General features: G+C 40.3%; 1 protein-coding gene across 4 annotated transcripts in view; it reads left to right on the plus strand.

Annotated features, from left to right (window-relative positions):
* The window catches only part of cherp (calcium homeostasis endoplasmic reticulum protein), a 68,792-nt gene that overhangs the window by 16,783 nt on the left and 30,032 nt on the right, over window positions 1-21,977 (plus strand). For all 4 annotated transcript variants that reach the window (XM_043720794.2, XM_087976188.1, XM_087976190.1 and 1 more), the window contains exons 4-6: window positions 5,168-5,305; window positions 10,136-10,287; window positions 17,631-17,742. In XM_043720794.2, coding sequence (XP_043576729.1) covers window positions 5,168-5,305; window positions 10,136-10,287; window positions 17,631-17,742 — 402 coding nt within the window. The remainder of the gene's footprint in view (window positions 1-5,167; window positions 5,306-10,135; window positions 10,288-17,630; window positions 17,743-21,977) is intronic.

Raw genomic sequence — 21,977 nt, forward strand, 5'->3', positions numbered from 1 at the left:
ATATTTCTAGATGCTCTGCTGTTGTAACCTTTATAATAGACTCTCACATAGTTTCAATATCAGGTGTTAAACTAACTGACTTGTAGTTAAGTGTTTTTGTCTCTTTCCCTTTTTTAAAGAAGATACATACTAAATTACCCGTAGTGTTAGGTGCAAGGGTAAATGTAAGGGAATGGGTTGCTCTTCGGAGGGTCGGTGTGGACTTGTTGGGCTGAAGGGCCTGTTTCCACACTGTAGGGAATCTAAGAAATCTAAGATTGAAGGGTATCAAGAGATTCAGGTTAACAACAATAATTTATACAGTAAACTTAAAAAAACTGTGGATGCTGGAAATCTGAAACATAAACAGAAATTTCTGGAGAAGCTCAACGGGGTATCTGTGGAGAAGAAGAACAAGAGTTAATGTTGCATGGTGAATTTTGACCCTACTTCAAAACTTCAGAATCAATCTGAAGTTCTGCTGAGCTTCTCCAACAGTTTCTGTTTTTGTTGCCCATATACAATACCTTTCACATAGTAAAGCAGCCCAAAGTGTTTCTCAGAGCATTATCAAACCAAAGTCAGCAAAATCATGTTTTTAAGGCATTACCTAACTGCATGATGAAACCTGACTTAAGAGGTTGAATTGCCTAATCCTGGTCCTTTGTACCAGACCACTTTGGCCCAGCCCATGGAATAACAGGACAGTACACAATCAGAAGCAGGTTTGGCAAGGATTGGTATATCTCTAACCAAATAAGAAAGAGAAAGTGGGAAGTAGTCTACTTGGATTTTTGTAAGGCTTTTGGTAAGATTCTGCAAGGGAGACAGATGGCAAAGGTATTGGCTGAGTGACAGGAGGCAGAGTGTGATAGTCGAGGGATGTTTTTATGACTGGATAAACAAGGCAAAGCAAGGGAATACATGATGAATGGTGAGACCTTGGAAAGCACTGACTATCTGAGAGAACTTGCTGTGCATGTACATTGGTCCAAATAAAGTATCAGGGCAAGTGGATAAAGTGGCTGAGAAGGCATATGAAATACTAGCTTCTTTTAGTCAAGCCATAGAATTTAAGAGCAGGGAGGTTATTTTGAAACTGTATATAGCATTGGTAAAGACACAGTATTATAAAGAGTAATACAGCACAGGAATGGGCTCTTTGGCCCACCAAGCCTGCGCTGAAACATGGCACTTTTCTAAACTAAAAACCTTTCACCTCTATGTGATTCTTATCCTTCTATTCCAGCTTATTCATGGATATGTCAAGCTGCCTCTTAAAATTTGTTACCATAGTATCTGCTTCTACCACCCTCTGGCAGTGCATTCTAGGCACTTACACCCTCTGTCGAAACAACCTGCCTCTCACATTTCCTTTAAATGTTCCCCCTTTTCCCGTAATAATTGACATTTCTACCCTGGGGAAAAAGATTCGGTGATAATCCATACCATCCATCCTTCCCATAATTTTGTAACCTTCGATCAGGTCAGCCCCTCAGCCTTGACATTCAAATGAAAACAAACCAAGTTTATTCAATCTTTCCTCATGATTAATAATCTCTGTACCAGGCAACATCTTGGTAAACCTTTTCTGTACTCTCTTGAGAGCCTCCACATCCTCTGGTAGTGTTGCAACCAGAACTGTTTGCAATATTCCAAATGTGGCTTAAGTAAAGTTTTGTACAACTGCAACGTGACTTGCCAAGTTTTGAGCTCTCTGCCCTGACTGATGAACAGGTGACCGTCTTATCCACTAATGTTGCCACTGTCAGTGAATATGGCCAAGTATGCCTCTGTATGTTGATGCTTCTAAGGGTACTGCCATTTACTCTATACTTCCTTTCTGCATTAGATCTTCCAAAATGCATCATCTTGCATTTTTCCAGATTAAATTCCATCTGCTTTTCCCTGCCCAACTCTCCAGCCTATCTATATCTTGTTGTATCCTCTGGCAATCCTCCTCACTATCCAAAGCTTCTCTAATCTTTGTGCCGTCTGCAAATTTAATAATCATACCACCTCGAATCATTTATAAACATACACAGCAAACAATGAGCCCCAGCATTGATCCCTGCAGAACCCCAAAAGTCACTGTTCTCCAGTCAGCAGAACACCCTTCTATTGCTACTGTCTTCTATGACCCAGCCAGTTCTGTATTCATCTTACCAGCTTGCCACAGATCCCATTTGACTTCCCTTCTGTATAAACTTGCCATGAGGAACCTTGTCAAAGGCATCGCTAAAGTTCATGTTGACAGCGTTCACTGCGCTACCTTCATCATCATCTTTGTCACTTCCTCAAAAAAGCTCAATCAAGTTTGTAAGACATGATATCCCCCTCACAAAGCCATGTTCCTATCACTATTAAGCCCATATTTTTCCAAATAGGAGTTAATCCTGTCCCTAAGAATCTTCTCCAATAATTTCCTTAACACTGAAGTCAGGCTCACTGGCCTGTAATTTCCTGGATTATCCCTGTTGCCCTCCTTAAACAAAAGTGCAACATTGGCAATTCGCCAGTGCTTTGGGACCTCTCCTGACACAATATGATACAACGATTCCTACAAGGCCATAGCAATTTCCCTCCTTGACTCCCACAATATTCTGGGATAGATTCCATCAGGTCCTGGCATTTGGCTACTTTAATGCATTCAAAACACCCAGCACCACCGCCTTTTTTTATATTGACATGCCCTAGAATGTCTAGATTCACGATCCACCTTGTCCTCCTTTGTGAATACCAATGTAAAATATTTGTGAAGGACCTTGCCCACTTACTCTGGCTCCAAGCATCAATTCCTTCATTTATCCTTTAGTGATTTTACCCACTTCTTAGTTACCCTCTTGCTCCTTGTATCTGAAAAAACGCATTGCGATCTTCCTTAATCTTGTCTGCCAAACATATTTCGTGACTCCTTTTTAGCCTTCATAATTCCTTGTTTAAGCTCTTTCCTGCTTTCTTTATATTCTTTGAGGGCTCTGCCTGACTTTAGAAAACTTTACATGTGCCCCCTTTTCCTTTTTGACTAAACTCGCAATTTCTCTTGTCATCCGAGGTTCCTGAATTTTGCGTTCCTTATTCTTCATTTTTATAGAACATGTTGGTCCTGAACTCTAATAAACTGTCCTTTAAAAGATCCCCACATGATTTGGGTTTACTCTCCAAACAGCTGCCCCCAATCTACATTCTAATGTTATGGTAGTTAGTGTTCCCCAATTTAATACTTTCACTTGAGGACTACTTTATCCTTACCCATAAGGTCACTGGTCCTGAAATGCTACCCTACTGAAACTTTGATCATGTGGCTGGGATCATTCCCCAATATCTGGTCTCGTGTGGCCCATTCCATAGTTGGGGTATTTAGATATTCTTCGAAAAGCCCTCCTGGATGCACCTAACAAATTCGACACTCACATGGACACAGATGGGCATACACACTTGCGTACACTCTATGGGAGTCCGAGTCAATATGTGAAGTTAAAATGTGAGTCTTCAAATCTGAAGTTGGGGGAAGTTAAAATCGTGCAACACAACAACCCTCTTAATTTCGCATTTTTCCTCAGTCATTTCACTAGCTGACCCTCTGTTCTAGATCACACCTCCCTGCCACTCTAGTGTAAATCCTTCCAGGTGACATTAGCAAACCTCCCTGCTAGAATATTGGTTCCCTCCAGTTTAGGTGCAACATATCCTTGTACAGGTCCCATGTTCTCTGAAAGACACCTCAATGATCGACATATGTGAAGCCTTCCCTCCTAAAATAGCCAAGTATTTAATTGTACTGTTTTCCTATTTCTAGCCTAATTGGAACATGGCATAGGGAGCAATCCCTAGATTATAATCCTAAAGGTCCTGCTTTTCAACTCCTTTTATGTGACCTCATCATACTATCTGCCTCTATTGTTCGTACCAGTGTGTAACTTGACCTCTGGCTGTGTTTCCCCTCCCTTTTGATGTCCTGTGTGTGCTCAGAGACATCCTTGATCCTGGCATGGACACAACACACCATACTGGAATCTCTTTTGAGGCGAAGAAGCATTATCTGTGTCCCTGACTATAGTGTCCACTATTACTACTGCCCTACAGCACTTTGATCCTCTGTTTGTACAACAGAGCCAGTTGTGATGCCACCACTTTGGCTGCTGTTGCTATTCCCTGTTAGGATCTTCCCAATGGTATCCAGCATGGTGTATTTGTTGAGAGGGGGATAGCCAAACTGGATTCCTGCACTGTCTGCCTGCCCCTTCTAGTGGTCACCCATCTGTCTGCCCGAATATAGGGTGTGATCATGTCTCTAAAACTATTGCCTATGACACTATTCTAAAACCTTATGGATATGAAAATGTTAATGGAAATTGAAACTAAACAAAGAAAATCACCTATCCAGGAGCCATTCTGTCCAAAAGGTCACTTGAGAACTTTGTGACAAATTGGCGTTCCCACAATCTTCCCTGTGTGATTGGATCAAGGTGAGGCTGCTACTCCAAACTCGCATGATGACTGCACTGACTTTCCCAGCATCCTCCTTGGTCAACTCTCAACAGTGCCCTTTGTGTCCATTCTAGAATCCACATTACAGAAGGGATGTGATTGCACTGGAGAGGATGCAGAGGAGATTTACCAGGATGTTGCCTGCGTTGGAGAGTTTCAGATATGAAGGGAAATTGGACAGACTGAGGTTGAGGAACAGAGGATATATAGAGGGGACATGATTAATATGTATAAAATTATGGGGACAGAGACAGGGTAGATAGGAAGGAACGTTTTCCCCTTGGTGGATCGATCAATGACTGGAGGCATAAATTTAAGATCAGGGTTAAGAGGTTTAGAGGTGATGTGAGGGAAAAATCATTTCACTGGTGACAATCTGGAACACGCTGCCTGGAAGAAATATTTAGACATACACTTGCAATGCCAAGACATTGGCACGCAAGGCTATAGCCCAAGTGCTTATTACAAAAAAGGGGGATTAGTATTCGGTGGTTGTTTTTGACGAGCACAGACTTGATGGGCCCTTTCTGTTCTGTAGACCTCTCTGACTCTCTGGAAGGTGATGAATGGTGAGTTTAAAAAAAAAAACAGTTTGAGATGTGGCCCTTCTTCAGAACTGATATTGATTGTTTTTCTGTCATTTTTCTTGTCATTTGATTCTTTGTCTATTTAATGATGCTTTTCAATTTTTATCTAGGAACAAATAACTGCAGCAATTGCCTTGGCAATGGAGCAACAAATACAGAAGCTCCTGTCAGAGACACAGCTGGACATGACTGAATTTGACAGCCTATTACAGCCCATTATCGACAGTTGTACCAAAGATGCCATTTCAGTACGGTGCTTCTTTTATTGACTTGATTTGAACTTGCATACAGACACTGTATTCAACAGAGATTAATGTTGGCTCTGGGTCTTGGGGATGAAAATTCCAACCCTGCATAATCTAATGTTTCGTTACTAATGCTTGCTACTTACAAATTCACAAGATGTAGTAAAGGGGAAACATGTAATACTAATTCTGTTGTAGCTGGCACGGTTACAAATGTTTCTGAAAGTCTTGATCCTTGGTTTGTCCTGGGTTATCTGACATCAATAAAGGCAGTAGTATGGTTGTTTGGAGAGAGGCAAAAATTTCGCTTCACCAACCAGGGATGCCTGGAATGACCTTGTACACGTGGACTTTGAGTATAGGTGCTGATGGCAGTGACAATGATCATAGTTTCCCATCTACACTCAATTGTGGGTTTTCACATGAAGAATGGTCACCATGCCTGATTTATGAAGAAAGTTTTTTGTCTCTGGAACAATGCTCCATTTGTGATGCTAGCTGTAAGAGTGGTCAGATAAAGGCAAAAAAAAACTAGTACATAATGAGAAGTAAAATTTTGCCACTTTATTTTGAGCATCAGCAGTGTATTAATGGGTGGCAAATTAGATCTGTGGGTCTGCAGCAGCAAAGCGTTTTGATTTTCTTTTGCTCTTTGTTCATGAAGGAATTACAAAACATGAGTGTGCCACTCCACAACACGGATAAGAAGAACACAGACACCCTCAAGATAGCCAATTGCAATCACATTGCAGAAGGGGAGGTACAGCTGGGGGTTAGATACTGCTTTCTTTTCAGTGATGAGCATACTTCTCGAACAATATCTATATTCTGTAAGACAGTGTAAATCAAAACATAATGAGGACTTGTAAGTACTGTCATAATTGGTGGCAATTTTAATCTTCACATAGATTGGGCAAATCAAATTGTCAAAAGTAACTTTGAAGAAATACTCAGGACATTTTCTTAGAACAGCCTTCTGAAACCAAAATAAAACAAAGAACTGAAATTGCTGCAGAAACTCAGCTGGGCTGTCAGCATCTGTGGAGAAAATGAAAATTAAGATTTTAGGTCCAGTGACTCTTCTTCAGAACCTTCGACTTCTGCAGCTAATCAGGAAACCAGCTATTTTGAACTTGATATTATGTAATGAATAATAAATGATCCTAAGGTAAAATCAATCACAACTTGATAGAAAATCAAACTTGCGTATAAACAATAAGACATAAAGACACAAAGTTCACTAAAGTAGTCTGGAAATAACTTCAGATAAGATGGATAAGCAGTTACAGAATTTTGGGAGTTAGTTCATAGCTTTTAATAAAAATATATTCCTTTGAGAAGGAAAGATTAAATGGGAATAATTTGCTATCCATGAGTATCCAAGGAAATTAAGAATGGTGTCAAAATGAAAGAAAAGGATTATAATGTAATGACAATTAGTGGTAAGATTGTGAACATCTTATAAACCAGCAAAGGATGATATTTTTAAAAATAAGAAATTAAAACTTGAGTAAACCAACAAGAAACAGAAAATCAGTCAATAAAGTATAACAAAGAAAAAAGAATAGCTTAAGTAAATATTGGTCCTTTAAAGGGTGAGACTGAGGAGTTCATAATGGGAAATAAGGAAATGGCAGAAAATGTGCAGAAGCATTTCATAAATCTTCACAGTTGAAGGCACAAAAAGCATTCCAAGAATAGTAAAAAAAAATCAAAAGACAAGACTGAAAGAGGAACTCAAATGCATTACTGGAGGAAAAAAGACTTATAAAAATTAAGGGAGATAAAGACTGAACCTGATGGTGTGAATCCTAGGGTCTTAAAAGAAGTGGTGGCAGACATAGTGAATGCATTGGTTATGATATTCCAAGATTCCTAGATTCAATAAATTGGAAAACTACAAATGTAACAGCTCTATTGAAGAAAGGAGGGAGATGGAAAGAGGAAGCCATGGCTAGTTAACCTTATATTTGTCAGTGGAAATCAGGCTGAATCCATTATTTAGGAAGTAGTAGCAATGTGTTTGCTACTAAACTGTCCTTTGGGCAATAAATGCTCGCTAACTGGGTTCACTGGGTTGTTTCCCAGGGTAAATTGGTTTTCTTATGAAGAAAAGTTGAGTAGTTTGGATCTATACTTTTTGTGGGCGGCACGGTGGCACAGTGGTTAGCACTGCTGCATCACAGCGCCAGAGATCCGGGTTCAATTCCCGCCTCAGGTGACTGACTGTGTGGAGTTTGCACGTTCTCCCCATGTCTGCATGGGTTTCCTCCGGGTGCTCCGGTTTCCTCCCACAGTCCAAAGATGTGCAGGTCAGGTGAATTGGCCATACTAAATTGCCCATAGTGTTAGGTAAGGGGTAAATGTAGGGGTATGGGTGGGTTGCGCTTCGGCGGGGCGGTGTGGACTTGTTGGGCCGAAGGGCCTGTTTCCACATTGTAAATAATCTAATCTAATCTAATCTAATCTAATCTAACCAGTGACGATTTTATGAAAAGGAAATACTATTGGGTAAATTAATTCGAGTTTTTTGAGGATGCAGCAGCAGTGTAGATAAAGCACTACTTGATATGCATTTCCAAAAGGTATTCAGTAAGGTGCTATGTAAGTGGCTACTACACATGATGTTGGGATTGATGTATTAGCATGGACAGAGGATGGTCTAACTATTGGCAAGCAAAGAGTGTGGATAAATAGAATTCCACAGAGATCACTTCTGGGGCTTCATATGTTTACAATTTCTATTAATGATTTAGATGAATCAACAGTTTATATTGTAGCCAAGTTTGCTGATGAGCAGAAAGATAGGAAAGCAAGTTGTGATGGAAACATAGTTGGATAGATTGATTAGGCAGATGTTTAGCATATGGAGAAAATATGGAAATAGACTGAGAGATTGCAACAGTTCAAAAGAATCTGTATAAATCATAAAACAGTGAGCGTGCAGATACACCAGTTAATTAAGAAGGCAAATGGAATGTTATCCTTTATTGAAGGGGATTATAGTATAAAAGTAAGGAAGTCTTGCTACAACTGTATAGATCATTGGTGAGATTGTAAAGAGAACACTTTACGTTTTTGGCCTCGTTATTTAAGAAGGGATGTACTTGTATAGGAAGCAATCAGAGAAGGTTCACTGGGTTGTTTCCCAGAGTAAATTGGTTTTCTTATGAAGAAAAGTTGAGTAGTTTGGATCTATACTTTTTGAAGATGTGATTGTATTAAATCTCAAGATTCTGAGTGGGCTTGACAGGGTAGATTCTGAACAGATGTTTTCCTTCGTACAAGAATCTAGAAATAGGATACACCTTTTCAGAACAACAAATCTCAATTTGAAGATGGAGATGAAGAAACATTTCTTAAAAGTGTGTTCATATTTGGAATTTGCTATCCGAGAGAGCAGTAGACACTGGGTCATTGGATTGACTCAACAATGAGTTAGACATATTTTCAATCTGCAAGTGTTAGAGAGACCAGGCAGGAAAGTGAAGTTAATGTCATAAGTAAAGGGACAGAGTGTTATCCTACTGCTCCATTTTTGGCTATGCTTTTGATGTGTGGTAGTGAACTTTAATTCTGATTTTAGAACATCTAAGATTGGAATATCTTACCTCACAATTGAGGCAGTCAGATGTAGTCACCAAACTTATTGATTAATTTATAATTGGTACCACTAATCATCTAATTGCACTCAATCGAACATGTTTTAGTGTATCCGCTTCCTCCCTGCCATGTTGTTAAGTTATCTCATTCATTCCCATCAGTATCACCTGTGACAATGCCAGCCTTCAACATTTTGCCCTTGTTAAATAACTCCGTGATCTCTCCAGTCATGATCCAAGTTGGAAGGAAATCTAGAAATGTGTAGCTGGCTATTTTTTATGGTTTAGGTGAATATGATGTGAAGTTATCATGTGCAAGCATTGTCCTTGATCAGAATTATTGTTATGATCTTGAATGTTCCTAGATTATACATTGAATACTACTTGGTCAGTGATTTATTGGTGCTTGGCCAACTTGGGAAGATAGCCTTAGTCCGGTAGTAGAGTTCATTAACATGTCTTTCTTTTGGTTGTACAAATCTAATTCCTATAAGTGCAGGTGGTCTTTACCTTATTTTTGTACTGCCCTGCAAGCATCGAACTTGGAGCAGCCAACTTGTTTTCAACCTGCAATGAACTTTTGTTGTGTGACTTAGAGGGAACATTGGTCACCACTCATGTAATTTTTAGCCTGCTTCCCAGCTGTAATGTTGTGTATCTGAAATGCTAATGTAAAGGCTAAATTAGGTTGTGTGAAACAACTTTGGAAGGTTTGTGCATCCTAGTGGTGTTGCAGTCTGGACAAGGCATTCTTGCTTGTTTAGTATTTTAACTGGTACAAGGGAGAGATGTCCCTGACTGTTGAACTGGAACAGCTTGAATCCCTCATTGAAATGATTGTGAGTGTCCCTACACCAGAAGGACTGTAGCTGTTTGAGAGCCTTTTCCAGGGCAATTAGGGATGAGCAGTAAATGTTGGCCCAGCCATTGGCCAAATCCCATAATAAATTAAGTGGGACACTACTGAAAACCGAACCATGAAAACAGACAGAATTAAAATATACGCAAATACCCATCTCCGTCATTCTCTTCCCATTAATGCAGTGTCATTTTACTGTTTTTTTTAAAAAAGTCAACATTAAGGTCACAATAAAAACAAAGATTTTGATGTGTTTTATTTTTGATGGGTGCTGTTGGAAATGTTTCATTTTTAAGTTGCTTGTTTTATTGCAACGCTCAGGAGTGATCAAAACTCTCATGGTCTCCTGCTATATTCTCCTTTCTCCTTTAGGCCGGTAAGAACTGGATGTTTAATAACGCAAAAACTCCACAACATTGTGAGCTGATGTCTGGCCACCTGAGAAACCGTATCACAGCTGAAGGAGCTCATTTCGAACTCCGCCTTCATCTGATCTACTTGATAAATGATGTGCTGCATCACTGGTTTGTATCCAGTTATTAGATTGGTAGAAAAATAAACCAAAGGTAGAAATCCTAAGCCTATTATGAAAGTGTTATAAAACCACTTGTGCGTGTTATAACAGATTGAGTTGGGAAGTAAACTAAGTTATAGTCAAACTGAGTAGGAAATTGAATGTGGTGCCCTGATTTCATCCCATTGTACAGATTGCCTCGTCAATCAATAATCCTTTTTATTCACTTGTGGAATGTGGGGTCGTTGGCTAGCCAGCATTTATTGCCCATCTGTAGTTGCCCTTGGGAAGGTGTTGGTGAGGTACTTTCTTGAACGGTATCGTCTATGTACTGTAGTCCTCAGCACCATTACTGGGGGAAATTTAAATATTCGTCAAGGTTTTACTATAATGGAGATGCAGCAGAGATCTTCAACGTGCTGTGTCATGGACTGGAGCCACACAATTGTCATCATGGCTTTACAGTAAGTCTGCAGTACTGAGTAGGGTGGGCTCTTTCTTGATTAAATGTTTTATTGAGATATGTCTCTTGATTAAACTTAAAATATAAGCCATAAATGTTAATTTAACTTGGGACAGTGTTTTGTAGAGGAATAAGACAGTGCTATTTTATGGGTCTGTAGATTGAAAGAAGCAAAAATGGCATTTAGTAGGGTGATATGCTCTTGTCGGATGTGGGAGTTTCGGGAGAGTTAATGGGTTACTGAGAATTATATCTGCAAATAATGCCGTAGGTTGCTAATCCTATCACATCGAATGGCTCAATTAGAGACACAGTTAGAGGCAATGAGGAATTTACAAGAGCAAGGGGATGTGATGGATGGCATTTATAGGAAGAGGGAAAAGTCGCAGATACAGTCACATAGATGTGTTAACTCCAGAAAAGGTAAGAGAGGTAGGCAGTTAGTGCAGGAGTCCTTTGTGGATATACCCATTTCAAACAGGTATGTTGTTTTGGAAAATGTAGGGGATGATGGATTCTCAGGGGAACATAGCACGAACAGCCAAGTTTCTGGTATTGAGACTGGTTCTAATGCAGTGAGGGGTATGTCGGGTTCCAAGAGATCAGTTGTGTTAGGGAACTCTTTGGTCTGAGGTACAGACAGACATTTCTGTGGCCAGCAGTGAAAAATCAGAATGATGTGTTGCTTCCCTGGTGCCAGGATCAAGGATTTCTCAGAGAGGGTGCAGAATGTTCTCAAGGGGGAGAGTGGCCAGCAGGAGGTCATTGTACACATTGGAACCAATGACATAGGAAGGGAAAAGGTTGAGATTCTGAAGGGAGATTACAGAGAGTTAGGCAGGAATTTAAAAAGGAGGCCCTTGAGAATAATAATATCTGGATTACTCCTGGTGCTACGAGTTAGTGAGGGCAGGAATAGGAGGATGGAGCAAATGAATGCATGGCTGAAGAGCTGGTGTATGGGAGAAGGATTCACATTTTTGGATCATTGGAATCTCTTTTGGGGTAGAAGTGATCTGTACAAGAAGGACTGATTGCACCTGAATTGAAAGGGGACCAATATACTGGCTAGAGCTGCTCGGGAGGATTTAAACTAGTATGATAACTGGTATGCCGGGACCCAGGGAGATAGTGAGGAAAGAGATCAATCTGAGACTGGTACAGTTGAGAACAGAAGCGAGCCAAACAGTCAGGGCAGGCAGGGGCAAAGCAGAGAGCAAGGTAGGACTGATAAATTGAACTGCACTTATTTCAATGCAAGAGGCTGAACAGGGAAGGCACATGAACTTAGGGCATGGTTAGGAATATGGGACTGGGATATCATAGCAATTACAGAAACATGACTCAGGGATGGACAGGGCTAGCAACTTAATGTTCCAGGATACAAATGCTACAGGAAGGACAGAAAGGGAGGCAAGACAGGAGGGGGAGAGGTGTTTTTGCTAAGGGATAGCATTACAACTCTACTGAGGAAGGATATTCCTGGGAATACATCCAGGGATGTTATTTGGATGGAGCTGAGAAATAAAAAAGGGTTGATCACCTTATTAGGATTGTATTATACATCCCTTAATAGTCAGAGGGAAATTGAGAAACAAAGGAGATCTCAGTTATCTGTAAGAATAATAGGGTGGTTATGGAAGGAGATTTTAACTTTGTAAACATAGACTGGGACTGTCATAGTGTTAAGGATTTAGATGGTGAGGAATTTGTTAAGCGTGTACAAGAAAGCTTTGTGATTCAGCATGTGGGTGTACCTATTAGAGAAGGTGCAAAACTTGACATATTGGGAAATAAGGCAGGGCAGGTGACTGAGATGTCAGTGGGGGAGCACTTTGGGGCCAGCCACCATAACTTTATTAGTTTTAAAATAATGATGGAAAAGGATAGACCAGATCTAAAAGTTGTATTCTTGTTAGGGTGAAAGGGAAGGCTGGTAGGTATAGGGAATGCTGGATGACTAAAGAAATTGAGGTTTTGGTTAAGAAAAAGAAGGAAGCATACGTCAGGTACAGACAGGGTAGATCGAGTGAATCCTTCCGAGTATAAAGGCAGTAGGGGTATACTGAAGAGAGAAATCAGGAGGGCAAAAAGGGGACATGAGAGCTTTGGCAAATAGATTTAATGAGAGTCCAAAGGGTTTTACAAATACATTAGGGACAAAAGGGTAACTAGGGAGAGAATAGGGCCCCTCAAAGATCAGCAAGGCGGCCTTTATGTGGAGCACAGAAAATGGGGGAGATACTAAACAAGTATTTTGCATCAGTATTTACTGTAGAAACGGGCATGGAAGATATAGAATGTGGGGAAATAGATGGTGACATCTTGAAAAATGTCCATATTACAGAGGAGGAAGTGCTGGATGTCTTAAAATGTATAAAAGTGGATAAATCCCTAGAACCTGATCAGGTGTACCCTAGACCTCTGCGGGAACTAGGGAAATGATTGCTGGGCCCCTTGTTGAGATATTTGTATCATCGATAGTCACAGGTGAGGCACTGGAAGACTGGAGGTTGGCTAATGTGGTGCCACTGTTTAAGAAGGGTGGTAAGGGCAAGTCAAGGAACTATAGACCAGTGAGCCTGACATCGGTGGTGGGCAAGTTATTGGAGGGAATCCTGAGGGACAGGATGTAGACGTATTTGGAAAGGCAAGGACTGATTAGGGATAGTCAACATGGCTTTGTGCGTGAGAAATCATGTCTCACAAACTTGATTGAGTTTTTTGAGGAAGTAACAAAGCGGATTGATGAGGGCAGAGTGGTAGATGTAATCTATATGGACTTCAGTAAGGCGTTTGACAAGGTTCCCCGTGGGAGACTGGTTAGCAAGGTTAGATCTCATGGAATACAGGGAGAACTAGCCATTTGGATACAGAACTGGCTCAAAGATAGAAGACAGAGGGTGGTGGTGGTGGAGGGTTGTTTTTCAGACTGGAGGCCTATGACCAGTGGAGTGCCGCAAGGATCTGTGATGGGCCCACTATTTTTCGTCATTTATATAAATGGTTTGGATGTGAGCATGAGAGGTATAGTTAGTAAGTTTGCAGATGACACCAAAATTGGAGGTATAGTGGACAGCGAAGAAGGTTACCTCAGATTATAACAGGATCTTGGTTGGGCTGAGAAGTGGCAGATGGAGTTTAATTTAGATAAATGTGAGGTGCTGCATTTTGGGAAAGCAAATCTTAGCAGGACTTATACACTTAATGGTAAGGTCCTAGGGAGTGTTGCTGAACAAAGAGATCTTGGAGTGCAGGTTAATAGCTCCTTGAAATTGGAGTTGCAGGTAGATAGGATAGTGAAGAAGGTGTTTGGGATGCTTTCCTTTATTGGTTTAAGAAAAAGAAGGAAGCATATGTCTGGTATAGACAGGAGAGATCAAGTGAATCCTTAGAACTCCTGTATTGAGTACAGGAGTTGGGAGGTCATGTTGCGGCTGTACAGGACATTGGTTAGGCCACTTTTGGAATATTGCGTGCAATTCTGGTCTCCTTCCTATTGAAAAGATGTTGTGAAACTTGAAAGGGTTCAGAAAAGAATTACAATGATGTTGCCAGGGTTGAAGGGTTTGAGCTATAGGGAGAGGTTAAATAAGCTGAGGCAACATTCTTGTAACTCTTTTCTGAACGTGTTCAAGTTTGACAACATCCTTCCTATAGCAGGGAGACCATAATTTCCACGCAGTATTCCAAAAGTTGCCTTACCAATGTCCTGTACAGCAGCAATATGACCTCCCAACTCCTGTACTCAATGCACTGTCCAATAAAGGTGCGCATACCAAATGCCGCCTGCACTATCCTGTCTACTTGCAACTCAATTTTCAAGGAATTATGAATTGCACTCCAAGATTTCTTTGTTCGACAACACCCCCCACGACCTTACCATTAAGTGTGGCAAGTCCTGCTCTGATATGCCTTTCCAAAATGCAGCACCTCACATTTATCTAAGTTAAATCCATCTGCCACTCTTTGGCCCATCAGCCTATCTGATCAAGATTTTATTGTACTTTGAGGTAACCTACTTCGTTGTCCACTGCACCTGGTGTCACCTGCAGACTTACAAACCATACCTCCTATGATCTCGTTCAAATCATTTATAAAAATCACAAAAAGCACTCAACCCAGCACCAATCCTTTCTGGTGTCTCTGCTGTACGGAATGTGGTGACATCAACTGCTGTTTACCCCAGGACTTCAGTTGACTCATGGAGATCCTTGTTCTTGAACCCCTACTGCTGTAGTTTGCAGGAGACTAAGCTGGCAGTGTTGGATCCCTTTACCAGTGGTGTCTTTACCAGAGAGGTATAGGAAGTGCTCAGTACACGAGAGGTAGAATGTTTTACTGACCATGTATATATTATGTGCAGAACTAAAATGATTTATAATTGCTTCTAAATAGGGTGAGCTGTGGGAAACGCACATCTGTGGTGATAAGTTTAGTTTTGACATAGGTGATTGCGATTAAAGAGTTCTCATTTCAATGACATTTGATAGAGACACCAGAGAGCAGCTCTTGTACGTCATTTTAGAATAGATTGTAAATAGTATCAGGGGCCACTGTATGACAGTTATCTGGCTTTCAAAAGGATCTATAGCAGATGTCCTGCTCAAGCTAGTTCAGACAAATCGTCCTGAAATAGTTGCAGGATACTGATGAAGTTTCTAAATCTTCAGAGTACACACCATAGAGCCTCATGATGAGTGAAAGTGTGGGCAGGCTGACTAATGTGCTGAAGAGTTCCTGGTCATCGAATATTTATCTTGGATTTTCCTGACAGCAGAAACCATGTCAGAATTTTCTCTGGTAGTCTAAAGTCCCAGTGTGACTTGGGCTGATTTTTTTACCCACAGGAAAGTAGCTCAATAGTTTCACAGCATGATTTGTTTCTTGTGAAGATACAATTGTCAGGGGCAGAGAGAGATGATACAGAAGTTGAATTTTATTGAAAAAATACATCTTGTCAAAGCAGACACCAGAATCATGAAAGTCCCAGAAATACAGTCTTTTTTTCTGAAGTGTCAGTGAGAGCTTCAGCGTTAGCATAGAACTTTTCCTGAGCATTCTCATTGGATTCAAGAGTCAGGCATAAACACAGGTGGCAGTGCTACATTTTGAGGCTGAGCTGGGGATGAAGTATTTTGAGTCTTTCATTTATACATTGGGTAGTGCATTCGAAATCTTGATCCAGATGGCAACACCAACCGCTCCGGAGAGTGGGCAACAAAGTGGCAGATGGAGTACAGTGTGGGAAAGTGTGAGGTCATGCACTTTGGTAGGAAGAATAGAGACGTGGACTATTTTCTAAATGGGGAGAAAATTTAGAAGTCTGAAGCGCAAAGAGACTTGGGAGTTCTAGTCCTGGAATCTGTCAGGGTAATCTTACAGGTTGAGTCAGTAGTTAGGAAGGAAAATACAATGATGGCATTTAATTTGAAAGGAGTTGAATATAAAAGCAGAGATGTACTTCTGAGGCTCTGGTCAGACTACATTTGGAATATCATGCACAGTTTTGGACCCTATATCTCGACTGATGTACTGGCCCTGGAGCGTGTTCAGAGGAGGTTCACAAGAGGTCCCATGAGTGAAAAGCTTAATGTGAGGAATGTTTGAGGACTCTGGGTTTATATTGATGGAGTTTAGAAGGAGAAGGGGGAATCTAATTGAAACATACAGAATACTGAATGGCCTGGACAGAGTAGATGTTGGAAATATGTTTCCATTGGTAGGAGAGACTAGGACCCGAGAGCACAGCCTTAGAGTAAAGGGGAAACCTCTACAGCCAGAGAGTGGTCAATCTGTGGAATTCATTGCCACAGAAGGCTGTGGAGGCCAGGTCACTGAGTATATTTAAGACTGAAGTAGATAACTTCTTGAGTATCAAGAGTTATGGGGACAAAGTGGGAGAATGGGGTTGAGAAACTTATCAGCCATGATTGAATGGCAGAGCAGGTTCAATTGACTGAATGGCCTAATTTCTGCCCCTATGTCTTACGGTCTTATGGCAAAGAAACTGATGAAAAATGGGGTCAAATTGTATATCATGTGTATGTTCCCAGCTGACCATGATGCTTGTGTATAGCAGATTCTTTAATGTACAGATCTCATTTGTGTATGGCAGGTGTAGGAGTCTGTCTGCCAAGGTGTAATATACCATATACAAGGCAAGCCTTGTTTTCCTATGCCTAATCTGTTCTGAGTTAGTGACTTTAACTTATAAAGGCCGTGCTTTACTGTTCAGCCCCCTCAGTAGGGAATGAAATTAATAAAATTAACTCTCCACTTTCCTTCCAGGACTCAGACGTGACTGCACTAAGTGGGTCTGAATAGTAAACATAGCAGTATTAATTCAAGAATCTAACCTAAAACAGATGTTGCAGAATAAAGAGAACACAACTGCCTTAGTATGTTCCAGAAAGGCTAATCACACAGTTAGAAGTCAGATTCAGGAGTATGCTGTTTATATTAAAAATAGAATTACTTTATTAGCCTGAGCTTAAATTTAATTCAGTAGCTCCAGGGAGTATTTAATCAGGCAGTTCATATGCTCCACCTTTTACTATTGATTGTAGGGCCTTTAATGCACTCCGTTTCAGCTACTTTACAAAGTTCTTGGATAATATGCACTATCCAGTGACTGAAAAATAGACTGCAGGAACTGTGATTCTGCCAAGTCTCATTCCTCCACTTTGAACTTCTAGTGATGGTCACGTTAGAATTTCTGTAGTCCGAGACATTGCTTGAATACTTAAAATAAAAACATTCTTTCTGTGTTTCCTTTCTTGTAAATGTATCTGTACAAACAGAAAAGTTCAAATGTTGTTAAAAATTGAATTATTTTCTTGTTTTGAGAGCCAGTTGTGTCTCAGCTTTCTTCCATTGTGTGTTCACAGTCAGCGGAAACAGGCCCGAGACCTGCTTGCAGCCCTACAGAAAGTCGTGGTTCCTATTTATTGCACCAGCTTCCTTGCAGTGGAGGAAGATAAACAACAGAAGATTGCACGGGTAATTTTCCCTACTTGCTCATGAATCAGTTTATTCACCAGGAGGGGGTAGTAGTGTGTTATTTAAGATTTCTTTTGATTTTATTAATCTGTGCTGGAAGAAATTGTATGATATAGTAATTAAGTGAGTGATTTGCAAACTGTGGGTCGGAACTCAAATTTGGGTAGCAGAAAGTGAATGGGGTCACAAACTCCCTTCCTTTAAGATTGTATCCCACCTTCGATGCCCAGGAGGTTTCCAGCCCTGCCCTTCCCCTGCTCATCTCTTAGTCTCTTGCTCTTCGGGCCATGGATTTCAATTCGTAGCCACTTCATTGAGTCTTAAAGCTCTGCCCTGACCATGAACCTGGTGGTGATGTCTCCGCTGCTGAGCTGTAGCCTCACCCTGTCACTCTGGTGCTGTTGAATGACCTGGATTCCAACATCAGCCACCTCAAGAACTTCTGCTACTTCCTGGCCAAGTTCCATGAGCTGGTAAAGCTCATATGAAGTATTGGGATGGTGAGTACACAAAATAATATTTTAAGAACATTAAGTACTTTAAAAATACAGATTTTCATTAAATTTTTCATAATTCTACATAGTATTCACAAAAAAATGTATTGAATGTTGCAGTGCTGCTTTATTACTGTTTTGTTTTTGTTATCATGTGGGTTCATATGAATTTTCAAGTGTTAACGCGGGCTTTATTACGAAATAGTTTGAGAAATGTATTCAGCTGACTATTCCATAAATGGCGAAGACTGATTCTCTTGTTTCGTGGCTGGCATTTTTAATGTGCACAATAAAAGCCTTGTTAGGTACCAGATATTGTGCTCAGTTCTTTACCTGTCTTTGCCCCCATCTCAATGATGTATCTACTTTAATGGGACAGCACAGTGTCTCATTTGTTGTGAATTTCCTTTTTTTTTTAAATTCAAGCATGGGATCACAGTATTGCTCACTGGGCTAACGTTTATTGCCCATCCCTAGTTGCTCTGGAGAAGATAGTAGGTTATTTTTAATAGGAAACCTTAATCACAGTGACTAAAGAGGATAAAGTCACAGAAGAATTAATGGGAAACATTCTTTTACATATAGAATATTAAAATAATCAGAATAAATCTATATAAATCCTTCGTAGGGTTGAAGTACTGTGTTGCAGTTTTAGCTCATATAATAGAAGGGCTGAAACTTGTGCAAGGACACAGCATTGAATCTCTGGGAATTTGAATGAGAGAAACATAAATATATGAAGAATGAAGTGGGAAACAGTGGAGGCTATGGGATCATATGATAAAGATGTTTTAAAATAATGAAAGAATGGGGCAAAGGAATTGACAGGAGCTGAAGGAATGGGAAATATTAAGTGCTTAATGGCAGCACTCCAAAAGTCGCCAGGCTCAGATTGTAGAGAGACTCGAGGGAGCAGAGCTCTTGATAGAAATCTTAAGGCCTCTTTGAACAGAGGATTAGTCCTGGGGGACCAGAGGATTGCAAATGTGACACCATCGTTTAAGAAAGGGACAAAGGACATCCCAGGAAATTATAGACTGTCCGCTTGACATCAATAATGGGAAAACTGATGAAAGCCAAAATATGTACTTAGAGTAAAATAAGTTAATAATAGTTAACATGGCTTTGTCAATGGCAGGTCACATCTGACACAGCAGTGGTTGAGGGTACTGCTGTGGATATTATGCATTTGGACTTTCAGAAAGCATTTGATACAGTGTTGGCAGGTTCGCTAGCAAATTAGAAATGTTTGGGGTTGATGGGTCCTTGGCAACATGGATTAGAAACTGGCTAAAAGGTAGGAAACAGAGGATAGGTATAGATGGGCATTTCTTAGGTTGGAGATGAAGTGAAAGTGGTGTTCCTTAGTGATCAGTTTTGGGACTGTTGCATTATCTGATTTACATAAATGGTTTGGAGGTGAGTGCTGAGGGCAAAATCACAACATTTGCAGATGACTCTAAACTAGGGAGAATAGATGCTGAGCAACTTCAAAGGGACATTAGTTGACCAATTGGGCAGAAACCTGGCAGATCAATTTCAATGCAGAGAAATGTGAGTTAATGCATTTTGGTAAAAACAACATGGAGGGGCAATGCAGCCTCACTAGTACAGGAGCAGAGGGATCTCTGGGTTCATGTGCATGATTCTCTGAAGGTGACCAGGCAAGTTGAGATAGTTGTTAAAGAGGTTTATAGGATCCGTGGGATTTATAAATAGAAGTACAGAGTATAAAAGCAAAGAAGTGTTGCTGCACCTCTACGAATCGTTGATCAGACAACATTTGGAGTATTGTAGTCAATTCTGGGCACCTCACTTAAGGACATCATGGAGAGAGTTCATAGGACATTTACGAGAATGATACCAGAAATGAAGGATTTTAGATAGAGATATTGGGCCTTTTCTCTTTGGAGCAGAGATTAAGAGGTTACCTTATTGAGGCATTCAAAATTATCAACAGCTTTGACAGGGTAAAAAAAATACTCCATTAGTTGGTATGTTAGTAACTAGGGATCATAATTTAAAGATTGTTGTCAAGAAAGCTAGGAGTGAGGTGAGGAACAACCTTTTTTAATCAGGCAGTTGTCAGGATTGAGAATGTGCCGCTTGGGAGAGTGGTGGAGGCGGATGCCAGAGGAGAGAGCTGGATATGTATTTGAAAATGATGAAGTTAGAGGGCAGTGATGATTGGGCTGGGGAGTGGAGCTAGCTGGGTAGCTCTTTCGGGAGACAGTACAGACATGAGTCAAATAGCCTTCTGTACTGTAAAATTCTCTGATTCAAAGATATGAATTGAAGGGTAGAAAAAAGATTCCACTCACAGCATATATGGCTGTGGAATACAGAACTGGAGTTGGAGATTACAACAGAGACCATGGCAACATAAAGGCAATGGAAGGGAAGCGATCTGAGAACAAAGTAATCATTTAATATTAAGGCTACTACGTATGGGGATGATTAATATTGATATGTAACTGTACTAACAAAACAAATTGGGTCTGAAAGTATCTGACAGTGGAGAAAAGCAGTTAATGTTTCGAATCCAATGACCCTTCTACAGAACTCCTGTTCTGATGCACAAAGAGAGAGTAGTGGCATAACACAGACAGGATTAAATGGTGACCAAGGGTGAAGCAACTTGCTGAACCAATGAGGGATAAAATTCATTCATTTAGTGCAGAGAGTTAGAATTAATTAGTAATGCCACACTAAAATACTCGTTGTGAAATAATCGTAAAACAGTAGAATTCTACATCAAATTGGAAATCTGTATTTTCCAATCTCGAATAAGAATCTGAACTGCCAATTACATAGGTGTATGGGGAGAGCGAGCTCAGGTTAATTGTATAAATAGAAAAAAGATGTGGTATTAATGAACAGTGGGAAATCTTTCAGCAAAAATGCATTGAGAAAGAAAACTTCAGTGAGAAAGATCTACCCATGTCATTTAAGGAAGTTAATGATGGTACTAAGTTAAAAGAAGAAGCTTATAATGTTACAAGAAGTAATCATAAGAGTGAAGAATGGGAATGTTTTAGAAATTAGTGAAGGTTGTTTAAAATCAAAGGAAAGAAATAAAATGACAGCAAACTAACTGAGATGTCTTACAAATTTAGAAAAAAGGAAGACCGTATCTAAAGTGACTGGTGATCCCTTAGAAGCAGAGACAGTAGAAATTATCATGGGAACTGAGAAAATTACACACAAATTTATCTTCTATTTGTCTGACTTTACTGGAGGAATCGCAAGTTGCACACCAGAAATAGAGAGTAACCCTGAGACGAACAAGATGAAGGAAGAGAACCAGAGACTAAAATTCAAATACCTAGGACCTGATGGCATCCATACTAGACTTCTAAAAATGATAATGCATTTGATATGATCCCTCAAATACGTGTCAAAGCAGGCAAATGGGAATTGGAGTCAGAGATATGTACAGCATGGAAACAGACCCTTCGGTCCAACTCATCCATGCTAAATTAAGCTAGTCCCATTTGCTAGCACTTGGCCCATATCCGTCAACCCTTTCTATTCATATACCCATCCAGATGTCTTTTAAATGTTGTAAATGTAACAGCCTCCACCACTTCCTCAGGCAGCTCATTCCATACACATACCCTTTACGTGAAAATTAGGTCCCTTTTGAATCTTCCCCCTGTTACCCTAAACTTTTGCCTTCTAGTTCTGGACTCCTCCAACACAGGGAAAAAAAACCTTTTCTATTTACCCTATTCACATCCC

Source organism: Chiloscyllium plagiosum, unplaced genomic scaffold (genome assembly GCF_037043375.1).
Source record: "Chiloscyllium plagiosum isolate Xiang-an unplaced genomic scaffold, Cpla_swu_hap1 HiC_scaffold_28, whole genome shotgun sequence".
NCBI classification, from domain to species: domain Eukaryota; kingdom Metazoa; phylum Chordata; class Chondrichthyes; order Orectolobiformes; family Hemiscylliidae; genus Chiloscyllium; species Chiloscyllium plagiosum.